Genomic DNA, 16,586 nt, shown 5'->3' on the forward strand with positions numbered 1-16,586 from the left:
CAACCTGGCCAAATAGGGTGACGTTTCACGACCATCCGGTCCGTGTCGTCGGCGTTGATTTGCTCGATAACCACTAGTCAGAGACAATTTAAACAAGTTCAGCTTGCTTGTACGCCGAGGCGGACTGAACATGAGCTGCGGCAGTTTGGCTTGAGTTCAGCTGAATCCGCACTGGACGTGATGCCACGGCGGAGCATATTCCAAAGCTCCCCATCCCGCGGCCGCCGCTGCAGGCCTGAACTCGTTTAACTGTTACCCATGGCTGTCGACCACATCATTACCTCGTCATCGCATTGTTAAGTCGATCAAGTCAAATTCCTCAAAAAGAAAAAAGTCGATCAAATCTTCTTGCTTCTGCAGAATTCTCCCGATTAAAGAAGAATCTGGTGGCGGTGCTGGTACGGATGGGCAGCCTGTCCGTACATCACATAGTACTGCCATCTCAGCAATGGGAATATTCAACGGATATACATCTGGCAACATCATCGACAAGATTATTACTGGATCGTACATCCTCGTACGCCACCTACCGAAGCAGATAGGAACTCCAACGAGGACTTTCATCACAAGTTCAGTGAAAAGCTGAATGATGTAGTGCTTGTTTGGTCCAGACTCCAGACATTCCTGACAGCAAGGATCATGATGCAGCCATTTTTTTTGTAATTAGTACGAAGTATTGTTAATAACATAAATTTATAGTACTCGTAGTCGTAGCAACATGGACGAATTCTACAAGTAAACTGCCGGCTGCAACTTCTCTAGCGTGACCACTACCACACCTGATCACTCAAAAGTCAGAAAGCAAACAAGTCTTCTCTTTTTGTCTCTGTCCTAACTCCTATCCCATATCCTGGACAGCTTGTCTTCTGGGCGCGCGCGTCAGTTCCTTGCTTCGATTGCATGGCTGGAGCCCACTCCGTCGTCTTCCTCGCCACCGGCCTCGCCATGGTGTTCGTCGTCCACGTCCTCGTGCTCTTCTGGGCGCTCAACTGGTGCTGCCGGGCCCAGCCCTCGTCCCGCGTCGGGGAGCGCGCTGAGGAAGAAGGCGGCGGCGGCCTTTCCGCCGAGCAGGTCGGCGAGCTGCCGTGCCACGAGTGCAAGGAGGGGGCGCCCGTCGGCGGCGAGTGCGCGGTGTGCCTGGAGGCGTTCCGCGCCGGCGACCGGCGCAGGGTGCTGCCGGGCTGCGAGCACGGGTTCCACGCCGAGTGCGTGGACTCGTGGCTGCGCAAGAGCCGCCGGTGCCCCATCTGCCGCGCCGTGGTGGTGGCCGCGCGTGGCAAGAACGCCGGCGAGGAGGAGGCGGCCACCGCCCTGGAGATCGTTACCCAAAGATAGCTAGGCTGCCTTTTCCACGTCACGGGTATCATGGCAAGAAACGCCGTAATGTTTGATTGTTTGGTGTTGCCTTAGGCCATTCTCAATGGCAGTTTTATGGACAATAAATGAGGTGTCATGTAGGCAATTGTGATGACATGGCGCTCTATTTATGAGGTAAGAGAAGAAATTAGTTTCATGGGGATGAAACCATGTGTACACGGTTTTCAAAATGCTTGTATCTTGCATGTAACCTTGGAAAAAACAAAAGATGAAACAATGCATTGTGTGAGGTATTTCATCTATGAAATAAATACATTCTTGCTTATATGGCACTCTTGGAAATATAAGCATGAACTTTGCATTGAGAATGACCTTAATTTGCCTTGCTTTTGCATACATGTTGTATATAGCTGTAATGGATGCGAGCCGCGTCTTAAACCATCTTGTTTGTAGAACTGATTAGCATATTTTGTTGGCTTAATTAGCTAGATCGAACCGGGCTATAAAGATTCTTTTTCAGCTTGTACATATATTTATAGTCTTTTTTTGAAGTGACTTTTTTTTGAAACGAAATATATTTATAGTCTTCTTGGTATTTAAGAAGAATTAAACTCCCAGTCCGTTCTATGTAAATTCTCTTTATCTGATCTAAATCACCGAAAATGAAGGTTGTCTCCAATTGCTCAATCTCAAAGTCTAGCTTAGGTAAGTCTAATTCATGTCACCTTCACCTTAGAGAAAGGATTTCATCAAAATCAATACATTTCTTCAGACCAAATCCCTTCACAACAAGTCTGGTCTTATACTTTGGATGTGACATGTGTTCTTCTTGTTTGAGTGTGTTGACCAACTTGTGTCTTTACAGCCTTGACATTAGACAATTAACAACCCATATGTATAGTACTTATGCAAGGAATGATCTATCCTTTCTTCCATAGCCTACATCAACTCTTTGTTCTCATATTCCATTGCATATGCAAAACACTTAAATTTTTGAATTATTAGATATTAATACCATATATTGATCTGAGAAAATATGGTGGAAGGAACTCAATCTCTACTTGATCTGATTTTCTCGGTGGAAGTGTTGGTGGATCTGTCCTAGTTGCTGCTCATCCGGGTCATTGGTTTCGGCATCCAACTCATATTGCTCAGAGCTTTCTCATCACATGTACCATGCACATTATGTTGGGAATAGTCTTGCGTTGCTTATGAAAGCGCACCTTATAAGTTTGATGGAGTACTTACTATTTTGACTAGTGGGAATATGGTACAAGTATCACTTTATTGTTGATGTTCATGATGAACCGATTTGTGTGAAGAAGCGCAAAGGCCTGAGGGCTAGTAGACTTGTTTCTACTGGGATCGGGGACGCTAGCCGTGGTTACGTATAGTACTGTCTCGAGACTATAACTCGAAGTTGGCTCAGGCAGTCTTGAGCTTTGGATTAAGCTCGGCTCGACCTTCTAACAAGCTCGAGACCTGAGGCGACAAGTTCGCTGAAGCTCGGCTCGTTGAGTCGTTGACAGCTATAGCAGATTGGCACGAAAGTAGTGAGAAGTGAACAGTGCAGATTGGCACGCCGCACCTTGTCGCAGTCCAATATGCCTAGAACTAGAAGTCTGAAACACCACCTGGAAGTGACGAGGTCACGATGAAGTTCACGTCTGAGTCTGAGGTACTTCCCAAGTTCAGTGCGCTGTTGAGTTTGTTTGCAAACCGAAGCGGACTGAACATGAAATCCGCACCGGAGCATATTCCAAGCTCTCGACACCGCGGCCGCCGCTGCAGGCCTGAACCTGTTTAGCTGTTAATCATGCCTGTCGGTTGCAACATTTGCTCGTCATTGCATTGTTAAATCGATCAACAAGTCTTCTGTTCCGACCAATCTCTTGCGTCTACAGAACTCCCCAGCTTAAAGAATCTGGTAGTGGGAAGTATTCAATGGATTTACAACTGACAAGGGGTCATTATCTAAAAGAATACTTATCTGACAAAATTATGGGTCGAACGTATGTCCTCGTACGCCACCTACCAAAGCATATCCTTCGTATTTTTAAAAAAGAAACTCGCTCTAACGAAGACTTCATCTCGCAAGTGCAGTGATAAAACCTGAATGATGTAGCAGTAGTGATATAATACTCGTAGCATCATGGACACGTACGACAATGCTTTGCAACTTCTCTAGCGTATCCAAATCCCAAAGTCAGAACTCAGAAGCAACAAGTCTTCTCTTTTGTCTGTCCTGTCCTATATCCTGGTCTCCTGGACAGGTCGTCAGGCTCCAGGTCGCAAAGCTAGCTGCCAGGTGCTCGCCCGCGTCAGCTCTTTGCATTGGTCCGATTGCATGGCAGGAACCCACTCCGTCTTCCTCGACACTGGCCTCGCGATGCTGTTCGTCGTCCACTGCGTCGTGCTCCTCTGGGCGCTGAACCGGTGCTGCCGAGCACAAGCCTCGTCCCGCGTCGCCGTCGGGGAGCGCGCGGAGGAAGGCGGCGGCGGGGCCGACGGCCTTTCGGCCGACCAGGTCGGCGAGCTGCCGTGCCACAAGTGCAAGGAGGGCTCTGGCGGCGGCGAGTGCGCGGTGTGCCTGGAGGCCTTCCGCGCGGGCGACCGGTGCAAGGTGCTGCCGGGTTGCGAGCACGGGTTCCACGCGGTGTGCGTGGACTCGTGGCTGCGCAAGAGCCGCCGGTGCCCCATCTGCCGCGCCGATGGTGGCCAGTCAGCCCAAAAACGCCGGCGTGGTTGAGGCTACAGCCGTGGAGATCGTTACCGAAAGATAGCAGTTTCTTTTTTTTCATGTCACGGACATGGCAAGAGCGCCGCATCTTTGATTGTTTGCTGTTGGCTTTGCCTAGCTTCCTGCTTTTGGATGCATGTTTGTACAGCTATAATGCTGTTAGCTGTGAACGTCGTCTTGAATCTATCTGATCTCTAATTAAGCGAGACATTTTGTAAGTTCAATTTTGTAAGAAAAAGAATTTTCAAATTTAATGCGATTGTAGCTATATGTTTTCTTCTACAGAAATTCGAACGTTTTGGAACAAAACTTGCTTGAGTTTCATGAAGTTAGTTTGAACAGTACTCCGTTTCGTACCACCATGTGTGCATGGACAAAGGGGAACCCTTTTACCTTTTTATTCTTCTTTTTGGAAGCGATGGGGTAGAGTGTCAGCCATTGCACGTCTTCGCTAGGCATACGACATGAACCAAATTATAAGTCATTTAGTTTTGTTCTAAGTAGAAAAAAATGCATAAATGTGTATAACATCAAACTAATTTCACTAGATAGGGCAAGAAATATATCTTTATAATACATTAATTTGATATTGTATAGATTAATATATTTTATATAAACTCGATCAAAATTAGCCAAGTTGACTTAAGACAATTAAAATGATCTATAATTTAAAATGCATGGATTAGTAGTGTTGTATGATTCAGTTCCTCCTTTGTAACTCTAGAAGCGGAGTTAATTCATAACATTATGATTTGTTGATTTAAAATTTGATTATACGCACATATGTCTCGTAAGGGGTTGAGTTATTTCATTTGTCGGGCTCGAGCAATATGTAACAACGTTAAGACTGACTGCAAGACACAAAACATCTTCGTTTAGCTAAGTGAGGCTACAGTATCTTTTTGTGTTCAAACTTTTCTATAACTTTGACTAGGAAAAGTACCAAAATTTACAATTTATAAATGCACCATAAAAATATGTTTTGGTAGTACTGTAGATATTAATATATATTTTTCTTAAAAATTATTCAATATTACTTGAGTAGTGTGACTTATGACAAAGATAAAACGAACTATAATTTAGAATTTGGGAAGTACTAAAGGACAAAGAAGATCATTGCCGGAACAAAGGTCACAGTAAATTAAGCTCAAGAGTCAGGACACCATCCTGAGGGGAAGCACAAGAATTTGAGATGGTTTGGTCAACTGTGTGTGAAATGAAAATGACAAATCTAATAACTTTCCGGACAAATTCATATTGAACAGTTTTAGAGTATCCAGGTTGTTGGAAATTGAGGTGGCCCTAATACCCACTAATATGAGGACTTACACCTAGGACACCAACTCACTCTGGAGTCGGTCAGCCCTTTTAATGTAGTTACTTAGTGCGACGGGTCCTTTCGACGGTAGAGCCGCCTTCTCACTTCCAGGTGGTAGAGCCTACCAACAGATGAAGCTGACTTTCGGGTGGCAGAGCCAACCTACGATGAAGTCCAGACTCTTGTGATCCCAGATGACAGAGCCAACCTTTGATGGATCACAACTTATGCACTAAGTACTTAGAAACTATATGGCCCAACTGGGAGACTAACACTTATAAGAAACATAATTTTATTACAACACAACAATATTACACAAGAGTGTACAACACCCTCTCTTTAGTGGCTAGCCTAGCACTCACCCTGTACTTCTACCATACTCCACTCGTCTACCATGCTCATGGTTGAATAGCATGGCAAGGAAGGGGTCCTCTATTTATAGGCCAATGGAGTTTATTGGATGATGACATGTATCCCCTTCTAGAGTTTTCACTAGACAAATATCTATGTTCTGCACTATTCTAATTTCTTCATGGCAACAACATCTAGTACCTTCATGGAAAATATCATGGATCATGAGTGGTGGCGAAGGCTCTAGAAGTTTGTATTGCTTTCCTTCAACACTCCCCCTCAATGCAAACTTCTCTCCAGAGTTGTCTTGCAAACCATGTGTAACGACTCAGGTTCCTCAGCCGAGTTAATCTTAAGACAAGTTCCCAAATCTGCAGTTCTAATCAGCCCCGACCCCTGACACCCAACAACCCGCTATTTTTCTTTAAGTCCCGAAAGCCAGTGTTCCTCCCAAACTTTGGAGCTGTGGGAGAGCCAGAGTCTGGAAGTTGGACCCAGGGAGAGGATCCCACGGATCTCTCGAGTCAAGTGCGCCAGAGCAAGAGTGCGCCCCACTTCAGAGCTTCTCCGCCGCGTGGCTTAACCTCCCCGACGAGCCCCGCCTCGCCCAGTCGCCAGCCACGACCAGACGGATCAGTGCGCCTCCTTCCCAATCGCGCGCAGAAGCGCCCTGCAGACTCTCCGCCTCGTCTCGTCTCGCCCGCAACCTCGCCGGCCCCACCAGGCGCCCTGTCGCCGCTGCGACCAAGGATTGGCCGCTGCCGTGCCAGACCGCCTCGCCTCCCGCGCTCATCATCTCATCCGGATCCCCAGCCGCGCGCCCCTATACCTTCCGGCTTTTCCGCCCCCCCCTCTGTTGCGCTGCCCACGCGCGCGCCCCACGACGATGCCGCCTTCGCCAACCACGGATCCAGCAGTGACAACTCCTTTTCCCGCCTCGCCAGTAGCGTGCCGCAGTAAAGCCGCTGGTTCGGAGCCTGCTAGCGTTGCCGCTCGCCCTGTCACCTCGCCTGCAGCGCCCTCGCCTACAGTGCCCCCTTCCTTCCTTCCTGTCACACGCTAGCCGAGTCGCCGCACCCAATCCGCCGCTTGATGCGACCAGACTGCGCTCGCCCTCACCAATCCTTCTCTCCGGTAAAACCGCGCCTGCACAAGCTCTGTCTCCAGTGCACAATGACCAAAGACCCTATCCCTGAAGCTCCGCTTCGCCGGCCAATGGAGGCCTCGACCAATCGCTGCCACGGCAGAGCACTCCATCTTGTTCGACCTGATCCTCACGCTGCCCGGACTCCCTCTCTTCCGCACAGCTATAAAAAGGAGTACCAGAGACCCTACCGGAGTTCCCTTTGCCATCGTTGCCTTGCCGCATCTCCCTCTGTTTCGTGCTCAAGCGCTGCCACCTAAGCTCTTGAGGAACTCCCCTCTCCGCTCAACACCCGCCTTCCCAACCTACCAGCCGCCTGTTTCCTCCGCACGGTGCTAGAGCTTACTTGTGTCAACAAGAAGCACCGCCGCCGTCGGAGCACCGCTGGACCTCACCGCTGCCCAAGCCTTAGCGCCTTAGTCCTTCCGCCCAAGTCTGTTCCTTTCCAACCCCAAGACTTCACCAGTAGGCCTAAAGGTAAGCTGCTGACCCCTTTCCAGTTCGCTCGACCCCTTTTTCCGTCTCGCCCGACCCTGTCTGTTTCGCCGACTCTTATCCGCCTCGCCCGAGGGCCCGGCTGTATCTTTTTCTTTAATCCGAGGGTATCTGTGTAAAATTTCGGGGACTTCTCTGTGTTAAGTCTGAGGATTCCGGTACAATTATTCCTTAGGTCTGAGGGTCAGATCATAAGTTTCTCCCAATCTGACCCTTTTGTCTTGTTCTCCATCGACTGAAGTTTGGACTTCCACACTTTTCCTGTAGCTTTGCTACAAGTTTCTAGGCTACAGCTTGCAAATGTTGTTGAAATAACCATCTGAGTGTTAACCCCTGCATTTGCATTCGTGTAGAACTAAATCTCACTGACGGCACCTACGAGCTGCATCCGGTGCCAGAAGACGGAGCAGTAGCTGAGCTGCCGACTGCAGGAGCTGAAACTAAGTGCGCCGAAGATCAGTCTGCCTCCGCCCCGCTCAAAGACAAGCCCCGGAGCATGACACCAATTTTCTAAACTTGCACATGCCTTCCTTCGTTTGTATGTGCATTTACGTTATAGGAGTTGTTTGAAACCATAGATGCATGACTTAGTTCCCTTGATCTGAACTCTAGTTTGATAAGTTCGAGTAGTTGCATTGCTTAATAGGACTCGGTAAAAGTCGAGTGATTTCCTGTCACTCGCGAGTTATAGGAGTTGGTTGTTCTCCTTCTGGTTACAACTATAAGGACGGTGGACGGGGCAGGGCCTGGTGAACTCTTTTGGTGGTCGGTGGATCGTCCCGTCTGCCTATATGAAGTTGCTTAAGATCGGAAAGTGTTGGTGTTCGTGATCAAGTGTTTGAAAGTACTAATCTCATACCTAGTATGGGATGGGGAAGCCTAATACCTGATTGAACTAGGGCGTGGCTTATACCCCTGTTGTCCCTGGAATGAGGTTCCCATGGTGCATCATGTGGGTGCAAGTGCGGCCACAATACGACAATATGACAAGAGGTCGGGACTGTGGAGCATTTCATGCCAAGGGAAGTTTGGACCTGACACGTGCCTGGGAATTGATGGGGACGACCGACACAGGAAGCGACCCTTTATGGTGCGCGGATGTCGTGAGATTAGGTTCACCATGCATGGTTAAGAAACTCGAATCGATTTGTCTGCCTCTCACAGTTTGAGACTGCTTGATCGCTATGCTACACTGAGTAAAGATGGAACATGATGATGATATGAACTCGATGCTTGTTTTATACATTGTTGTTGGAAACTATGTTTGTTTAGCATAAGTTGCCAATGTAGACTGGTTAATGAACTTAGAATCTGAGCTAAAATATTGAAAATAAGGACCTACTGTAGTCTCTTTTGGCAAAACAAACCCCTCAGCCAAAGAGCCTTGCATGTCTAGATGTTGGTGGAGTAGTTTCCCCACTAGTCGGTTAAGTCTTGTTGAGCTTAGCAGCTCAGCCTTGCTTGTGGCATCTCTTTTCAGGTGAAGTTGAAGCTTCTGAGTTTGCTGCTGTTGGCACTTGGTCGCCCTAGCTTCCTCCTGGGTGGACGGTCGAGTGGGATCCCTCCTCGGACGGCGAGGAAAGGGATCATTGATGTCCTGATCGGCCTCATCAGGGACATCCGACCCGGCGCTAGCTTTCGCTGTTCTGTTTATCTTTCCGCTGTTTGTGAACTTGTAAAACTCTGATTTTTGAACCATTGTTGGAATAAATTGTGGAACTTGGTTAAATTGGAATATCTGTTGTATTCTTTGGAACCACTCACCTTCGTGTGAGCTATGCTAACTCGGTCCTGTATAGGTGGTTTTATCGGATGAAATCCGACGGATCGTCGAGTTAACTTGATTAAAGCATATGGTCGCATGTTAGGCGACTTAAATGTGCTTTAGCCAAGTTAATCCGAGGTGTTCCGCCACACCATGCCGAGTGCCTCCTGAAACTTCTTGAACTTTGCCTTGTTCAAGCCTTTTGTGAAGATGTCGGCAATCTGCTCATCAGTTTTTTTAGGCACCATCTCAATCTCTTCCTCAAGGACCTTTTCTCTTATGTAGTGGTAATGAACTTCTATGTGCTTGGTCCTTACATGAAAAATTGGATTTTCTGCTAGGCGTATAGAGGATAAGTTGGTACAGAAAATCCTTACTCGGTAGTCCGCAGGTTGATGAAGATCCTCCATCAATTACTTGAGCCATGCGTTCTCTTGTGCTGCCATTGTCGCTGATCAATACTCAGCTCCAGTGCTGGATAATGCCATAGTAGGTTGTCTCTTACTGCACCACGATATAGCTCCTCATCCAATACTGAAGAAGTATCATGTGGTTGATTGTCGCGTGCTATAATCTCCAGCGTAGTCGGCATCGCAATATCCCATCACCTGGCAATCCTTTATCTTCTTGTATAGAATACCAAAATTGATGGTGCCCTTAACATACCTGAGGATACGCCTGACTGTATCAAGGTGAGACTTCTTTGGATTGCTCATGTATCGACTAACCACTCCAATTGGATAAGAAATATCTGGCCCAGTTAACGTGAGATCGATGAGGCTTCCGACCAGTTGTCGATACATAGTCATGTCCTCCAAGTCCTTTCCTTCATCTTCTTGTAGCCTCACATTAGGATCCATAGGAGTAGAGATAGGCTTGCAGTCAAGCATTCCATACCTTAGTAAAAGATCCTTGGCATATTTCTGTTGACCCAGAAATAGCCCTTCCTTTGTGTGCTCTACCTTAAGTTCAAGGAAGTGATTCAATTCTCTAAGCTCCTTCATTTGAAATCGGATTGAGAGATTTTCTCTTGTCCTTTGTATCTCCTCGGAGTAGTCTCCACTGATGATCAAATCATCAACATAGACTAGGACTATTGCTATTGTACCATCCTTGGTCTTCACGAATAAGCTAGAGTTTGATGGAGCGACTTTGAAACCACTTTGTATGATAAACTCACCGATTTTCCCGTACCATGCTCGTGGAGCTTGCTTCAAGCCATAGAGAGCCTTCTTTAATTTACAAATGTACTCGGGGTGGATCTTACTCTCAAAGCCTCTTAGTTGCTCCATGTAGATATCCTTGTCAAGCTCGCCTTGTAGGTATGCGTTCTTGACATCCATCTACCAAAAATTCTAAGACCTGCAAGCGGCTAATGCTAGCAAGACTCGAATAATTGTGATTTTTGCCACCAGACTCAATGTTTCTTCACAGTCCAGCCCATATTGCTGAGAGAAACCTCGAGCTACAAGCCGAGCCTTTACCTCTCAACTGAGCCATCGGGATGAGTCTTTATCTTGTAAACCCATTTGCAAGATATAGGCTTTACTTCCTTTGGTCTTGGCACTAAATCCCATGTTTGATTCTCATTTAGTGCCTTGATTTCTTCCTCCATCGCCTTATGCCACTCGGGGCCTTTGCTGCCTCTTCATATGAAGATGGCTCAATAGGTATAGACTCATCAACTAGGGCGGCATTAGCATACTTTGGATTAGACTTGCTCAGCCTTGTTGTTCTCCTTAATCCTTGAATAGGCTCATCAAGCTCCACTTGTGGTAGTTAGGGTTCCTCCGAGGTCATCTGATGTACACCAGTCTTCCAAAGGCTCTTGGTTTTGTTTGGGGAACTCTCTTTATCTTCACTTGGGGTTGGTGGCTCCTCCTCTTTTTCTTAGATTTCTTCTGGAACCTCCTCAAAATCATGTGATTCTAGTAGCTTGACCTTCTCAGGTGACCAGCATATGTTGAGGCTTCATCAAATACTACATTTCTTGAGGTGTAGCACTTTCCTATGGTTGGATCGCAGCACCTCCAACCTTTCCGTGCATCATCATAGCCAACAAAGATGCACCAAATCGCTTTCTTCTCGAACTTACTCCTTAGGTGATCAGGCACAAACACATACCAAACACAGCCAAATACTTAAAGATGGCTGATCACCGACTTCACCTTCCATAGTAGCTCATGTGGTGACTTGAATCCCATCTTGGGTTGAGATAGCCTATTTATAGGCCATGGAAGTTCATAGGATGATGACATGTGTCCCCTTCTAGAGTTTTCACTAGATAAATATCTATATTTTACACTATTCTAATTTCTTCATGGCAACAACATTTAGTGCTTTTATGAAAAATATCATGGATCATGAGTTGTGGGGAAGGCTCTAGAAGTTTGTATTGCTTTCCTTCAACACAAGTTTTCACAAATCGATCGGCACACCCTTTTAGTTGATCTCAGGGACACCACATCACCCATCCATACATCTGTAGGGGCATCTCAGCAATGTGAATATTCAAACGATAGAATCTCACCAGATTAGTGGAGTAATGCATATACTCGTACGCTACCTACTAAAGGACGAAGAGCTCCAACGAAGACTTCCATCACAGGTGCAGTGAAAATTTGAATAGTGCAATGCTTTCTTGGTCTTGACACTCATTGACATTAAGTTTTTTTTAAAAAAAAGAATAAGAAATCATCGTTGTGTCATGGACGAATTCTACATAACTGCCGGTTTTAACATCTCTAGCATCTCCAGCACCACACACGATCACTCAAAAGTCAGAAAGCAACAGGTCTTCTCTTTTGCCCCTGTCCTAAATCCTGAACAGCTCGTCCCTCCATTGCATGGTAGGAACCCACTTCGTCATCTTCCTCGTCGCTGGCCTCGTGATGTTGTTTGCTGTCCATGCTCTCATGCTCGTGTGGGCGCTCAAATGGTGGCGCCTCCATGCACAAGAAACCTTCCGCATTGTTGAGCTCTCGGAGGAAGAAGGCGGCAGCCTTTCCGCCGAGCAGGTTGGCGAGTTGCCGTGCCACAAGTGCAAGAAGGGGGCGCCCGGCGGCGGCGAATGCGTGGTGTGCCTGGAGGCGTTCCGCCTGGGCGAACAACGCAGGGTGCTGCTGGGTTGTGAGCACGGGTTCCACGCGGAGTGGGTGGACTTGTGGCTGCGCAAGAGCCGCCGGTGCCCCATCAGCCGCGCTGACATGGTGGCTTGCAAGAACGTCAGCGAGGTGGAGGAGCCTACCGCCGTGGAGATCGTTACCCAAAGATAGTTGTCCACTATACTTTGTTTAGTGCTAGTTTTGTCTACATGCTTTTGCATGCATGTTGTACATCTTTAATAATGTGAACTATGAGCGCTTAAATGCATCCATCAGTTTCGTTCCTCTCCATTTCAAATTATAGCTCAATTTAGTTTTGTTCTAAGTTAAATTTCTTTATCAACTTTATACTCACATATCCTATATATCAATATATATTTCATAACGAATTTAGTTAGACTAATTCAATGTTGTAGATGCTGATATTTTTTCTATAAATTCGGTCAAAGTTAGAGAAATTTATCTTAGAACAAAACCAAAATGAAGTATTATTTCAAAAAGGTAGAATTGAGCATATTTTGTTGGTTTAGCTCGAATCGAGCTATAAATTTTCAAATTGAACGTGTCATGTACTTCCTTCGCTCCATTCAGCCGGGGAGGTCAATGAGTTATGAGCCATCATCCCACGAGTTTAAAGAGAGCTCCAAACAAAGAGTGTGTGTTGTGTGCTTAGACGCGTTTTGTTCCGTGTGAGCACTAGTGTTGATTGCTAGGGGCGAAGGGAGGGGGAGTAGGGCCTAGGTCCCCTTCCCTAAAATTATTTTAAATTCAATCAATTATTTTAAGAATTTAGTACTATTGCTAGGTAACATTCTAACTCTACCCACGTGGAGTGTGTGGACTTGTGGCAACGCAAGAGCAGTCAATATGCCCTATCTGCCGCACTGAGGTAGTCACGAAGCACAGGAATAAGAGCGCTGGCAAGGTGGCCATGGCCACTGCCACCGCAGAGATTGTTACTGAAAGATAATGGTAGCATATGCATGTCATGTACTTCCTCCACTCCAAAATGCACATGGCGAAAGAAAGCAAGAAGGCAAGGACATTTTAGTTGAGGAGATCACCGAGCTATCATCCCACAAGTTCAAAGAGGGAGATGAAAATAAAGAGTATGTGATAAATGCGTTCCGTTCCGAGTGAGCGACTGGTGTGAGGGGGGCCGGGGCCTAGGCTCCCCTCCCTAAAATTCTTTTAAATTCAATCAATTCTTTTAAATAATTTAGTACTATTGTCTGGGAATAAAAAAAATCAACTTCCTAACTCTATCCATGTTAGTTGATGCCAGATTGCAGGCATGGATTCCACACGCGGAGTGTGTTGACATGTGGCTACACAAGAGTAGTCACTGAGCGCAAGGATGAGGGCGCTAGTGTGGTGGTTGCGACCGCCGCCACCGTGGATATTGTTACTGAAAGACAATGATAACATATGCAGTGTGCATGACTAGATTAACAAGAAAACGGGTGGCTCGTATTTCTAGATGATCTGAATGGGCATGAAGGATAAATTTCTTAACTTGGGAAGTCTTAAGCTACAAGAGACAGAGACAGTGGCAGTAGACCCCGCGATGAGAGCGAGTGGGGATTTGAAACAAAGTTTGTTTTACATTTACTTATCATATATGGATTATAGAGTAGATTTTCTTAAAATAATTCTTTATAATCTTTGGGAACATAAAATAGTAAAAAAGTATAAATTATCTTTTTATATGATTATGATCAGCCAAATAAAGGTTGCCAGCACGTGTCCATCTCCAAAACATCTTCATGTGAGTTTTTTTTGACCAAAATTCGGTCAAACCAAGCCTTTTTGTAAGGCTAGCCTTTCCATAATTCCTGTTGCTTTTGCATGCATGTGTTGCAGATGTAATCATCCATATGATTTCTTAGACATTTCACAAGTATAATTTTATAGGCTAACTAACTTTTTTAATTGAACGTGATAGCAGATTGTTCTTCTACAGAAATTTGGAACATTTTAGTAACAAATCCTGCTTCAGTTTCATGAAGATAGTTTGAACAACACTCCCTTGTATTTGTATCAAGTCTGCATGAACAAAGGGGCCACCCAATTTGTATGGTTTATGTGAGGTCTTTAACTATGGTTAAACTTTGGCGCCTACAATTTACACAGAGGCAAGTATTTCTCAAAAATTTATTTATTATACGCCTATGATAGAAGGCGCATTCTCAGTGTATGAGTGTTTTGTGGTGTGCCTGTTGTGTGCTCAGCATCATCACTATAACTGGAAAGAAAAAGGGGTGGTGCATGAACATTGTTATCGTTGCACTTTCATTCTTTAAAAAAAAAGAGCCTCAACTAAAGTTAACTCAACCTTGGGCCCAATCAAGTTGATTGGGCGAGGATTTGCTATTTTGCTAAATTTCATTTTATCTCTTGGTATTTTCCAAACTTCATAAACCAAAGCTGTCCAGTAGGCACTCGTCTGAACTCAAGCTCTCGTCTGTCTGGGTGCTAGCAGTGCCGGAAAACATAAAATTTTGACCTCAGGCTATCAACTTCGTTCTAATGAAATCCAGCTTGAATTACCACTTCGAACTCAAGGAAATCCAAATGTCAATACTAAATCACCACATTTTAACCCTAAAGTCCAAATTTGAACTCAGCTATATATGTGAGGAGTAGTTTGAACATGGACAGTTGGACACCAACTTTAAACTTGAAAATTCATCTTTATTTCAACTTTGAAATGATAAATCACCTGGATTTTGCCCTGTTTCATGCATCCAAGGTTCCAGATTGATCATCACTTGTACCGTTTTCCGACTGGTTTTTTAGTACATTTGGATATGTGATTTTTGGCCCATTGAGGAAGGAATCCACGTGTATAAGTGCCAAGCTAGTGAGTTTTGGCCTATTGCCCATTGTGCTTTGAAACCTTTCCATTGAACTTAAAAAATATATTTGTAAGTCAAGCTAGTGATAAAAAATTTAGCTGAAATTTCAATTGCGATCGAAATTACTGTTCGCCTGAAATTTCGTCGAAATGTTGCCTTTTTAATTTGGATTTTGTCCGGAATTTCGGTGAAGACTGTAAATTGAGTGAAAACGAAATCTAGAACCATGAGTCAAGCAAACAAGCCATTAGTTTGTACATGTTGTCATCGTTTCAAAAAAAAAAAGGAATTTTCCTGGATTTTGCTCCTTCACGCACCCACCAGCGCTACGGAAGGGGATGCATCTGGATGGTTTATGATCCAAATGGTTAATTAACCAACCTGTCACTTCCGATTGATCCCTTGCGCGTACCGGATCATCAGATTAAATAATCTAGAAATGCCACTTATCTCACCAGTCCGTACATCTCGTACTTCCATAGTCCATCCCAGCGTAATTTGAATGTTCAAACTCCAAAGAAACGATGTACCGTGCAAGATTGGTCAAATGACATGCCCGGAAGCTACCTAGCAAACTAAGCACAAAATCGAAGACTTTCCATCAGAAGTGATGCGCCGCTCCTGACATTCATGGACTGAAAGTTAAGTTTCCTACTTCTTTTCTTGTCCCGCAGCTGCACAAATCATGATTGATAGAGAACTCACGCTTTTGTCCTATCTGCAGCAGCATCCGTTCCAACTTCCATGGAGTCAGAAAACCAACTTGACCGGATCACTCAAAGTCAGAGATCAAGAAGTCTGCTCTTCTCCACTATGATATAAGGTTGTCCACAGCTTATCAGCTCCAGCCTTCCAGGTTCCAAGCGTGTCTCTGCATGCCCACGCAGCAAGTTTGCCCAGCCCGACTCAATCTATGGCGGGACTAACACGTCGCGTTGTCTTCATCACCGGCGGCCTCGCGCTGATGGTCGTCCTCCATCTCGCCGTGGTCATCTGGGCGCTCTTCCGGGCGCGCCCCTCCCGCCGCGTCGCGGAGGCTGAGCACGCGGAAGAAGAAGGCGGTGGTGCCGGGCTTGCATCAGAGGAGGTCGGCGAGTTACCGTGCCACGAGTTCAAGGAGGAGAGAGCCGGCGGCGGCGGCGGCGAGTGCGTGGTGTGCCTGGAGGCGATCCTCGCGGGCGCCCGGTGCCGGGTTCTGCCGAGGTGCGGGCACGGGTTCCACGCGGAGTGCGTCGACTCGTGGCTGCGCAGGAGCCGCCGGTGCCCCGTCTGTCGCACCGAGGCGGTCGAGCGGCGCAAGGACGCCGGCGTGGTTGCCGAGGCCGGCGCCGCCGCGGAGATCGTTACTGAAAGTGGAAGGTAGCAGCGTGTTTCACGTTTCCTCCCGGTTTTGCACTTTTGCTTACCCTCTCCGTACATTGCCTGTCGTTTATGGAAGCGTGCAGGAGTGTGCGTTATGTGAAAGCATTTTATTTTGGTTTTCTGAATGTGAAC

The 16,586-nt window shown here is 46.2% G+C and overlaps 4 protein-coding genes across 4 annotated transcripts; all 4 read left to right on the forward strand.

Annotated features, from left to right (window-relative positions):
• The first annotated feature begins 134 nt into the window (after positions 1–134).
• Positions 135–1,685, forward strand: LOC117836606 (E3 ubiquitin-protein ligase ATL23). The gene is made up of 2 exons (XM_034716076.2): positions 135–793; positions 859–1,685. The coding sequence occupies exon 2, from the start codon at positions 901–903 to the stop codon at positions 1,333–1,335; it is 435 nt and encodes a 144-aa protein (XP_034571967.1). The 5' UTR covers positions 135–793; positions 859–900; the 3' UTR covers positions 1,336–1,685.
• A 1,824-nt stretch (positions 1,686–3,509) lies between these two features.
• LOC117839985 (RING-H2 finger protein ATL56) lies at positions 3,510–4,281 on the forward strand. The gene has a single exon (XM_034720441.2). The coding sequence runs from the start codon at positions 3,665–3,667 to the stop codon at positions 4,064–4,066; it is 402 nt and encodes a 133-aa protein (XP_034576332.1). The 5' UTR covers positions 3,510–3,664; the 3' UTR covers positions 4,067–4,281.
• A 7,695-nt stretch (positions 4,282–11,976) lies between these two features.
• LOC117856427 (RING-H2 finger protein ATL56) lies at positions 11,977–12,405 on the forward strand. The gene has a single exon (XM_034738799.1). It carries the CDS (start codon positions 11,977–11,979, stop codon positions 12,403–12,405), a length of 429 nt encoding a protein of 142 aa, XP_034594690.1.
• A 3,600-nt stretch (positions 12,406–16,005) lies between these two features.
• Positions 16,006–16,455, forward strand: LOC117836644 (RING-H2 finger protein ATL57). The gene has a single exon (XM_034716114.2). It carries the CDS (start codon positions 16,006–16,008, stop codon positions 16,453–16,455), a length of 450 nt encoding a protein of 149 aa, XP_034572005.1.
• The last annotated feature ends 131 nt before the right edge of the window (positions 16,456–16,586 follow it).

This window comes from Setaria viridis, chromosome 1, assembly GCF_005286985.2.
Source record: "Setaria viridis chromosome 1, Setaria_viridis_v4.0, whole genome shotgun sequence".
Classification (NCBI taxonomy): domain Eukaryota; kingdom Viridiplantae; phylum Streptophyta; class Magnoliopsida; order Poales; family Poaceae; genus Setaria; species Setaria viridis.

Bases quoted from the DNA above. Each gene is read 5' to 3' on its own strand.
- LOC117839985 (XM_034720441.2), top strand. From the start codon at position 3,665: ATGGCAGGAACCCACTCCGTCTTCCTCGACACTGGCCTCGCGATGCTG.
- LOC117836606 (XM_034716076.2), top strand. From the start codon at position 901: ATGGCTGGAGCCCACTCCGTCGTCTTCCTCGCCACCGGCCTCGCCATG.
- LOC117856427 (XM_034738799.1), top strand. From the start codon at position 11,977: ATGGTAGGAACCCACTTCGTCATCTTCCTCGTCGCTGGCCTCGTGATG.
- LOC117836644 (XM_034716114.2), top strand. From the start codon at position 16,006: ATGGCGGGACTAACACGTCGCGTTGTCTTCATCACCGGCGGCCTCGCG.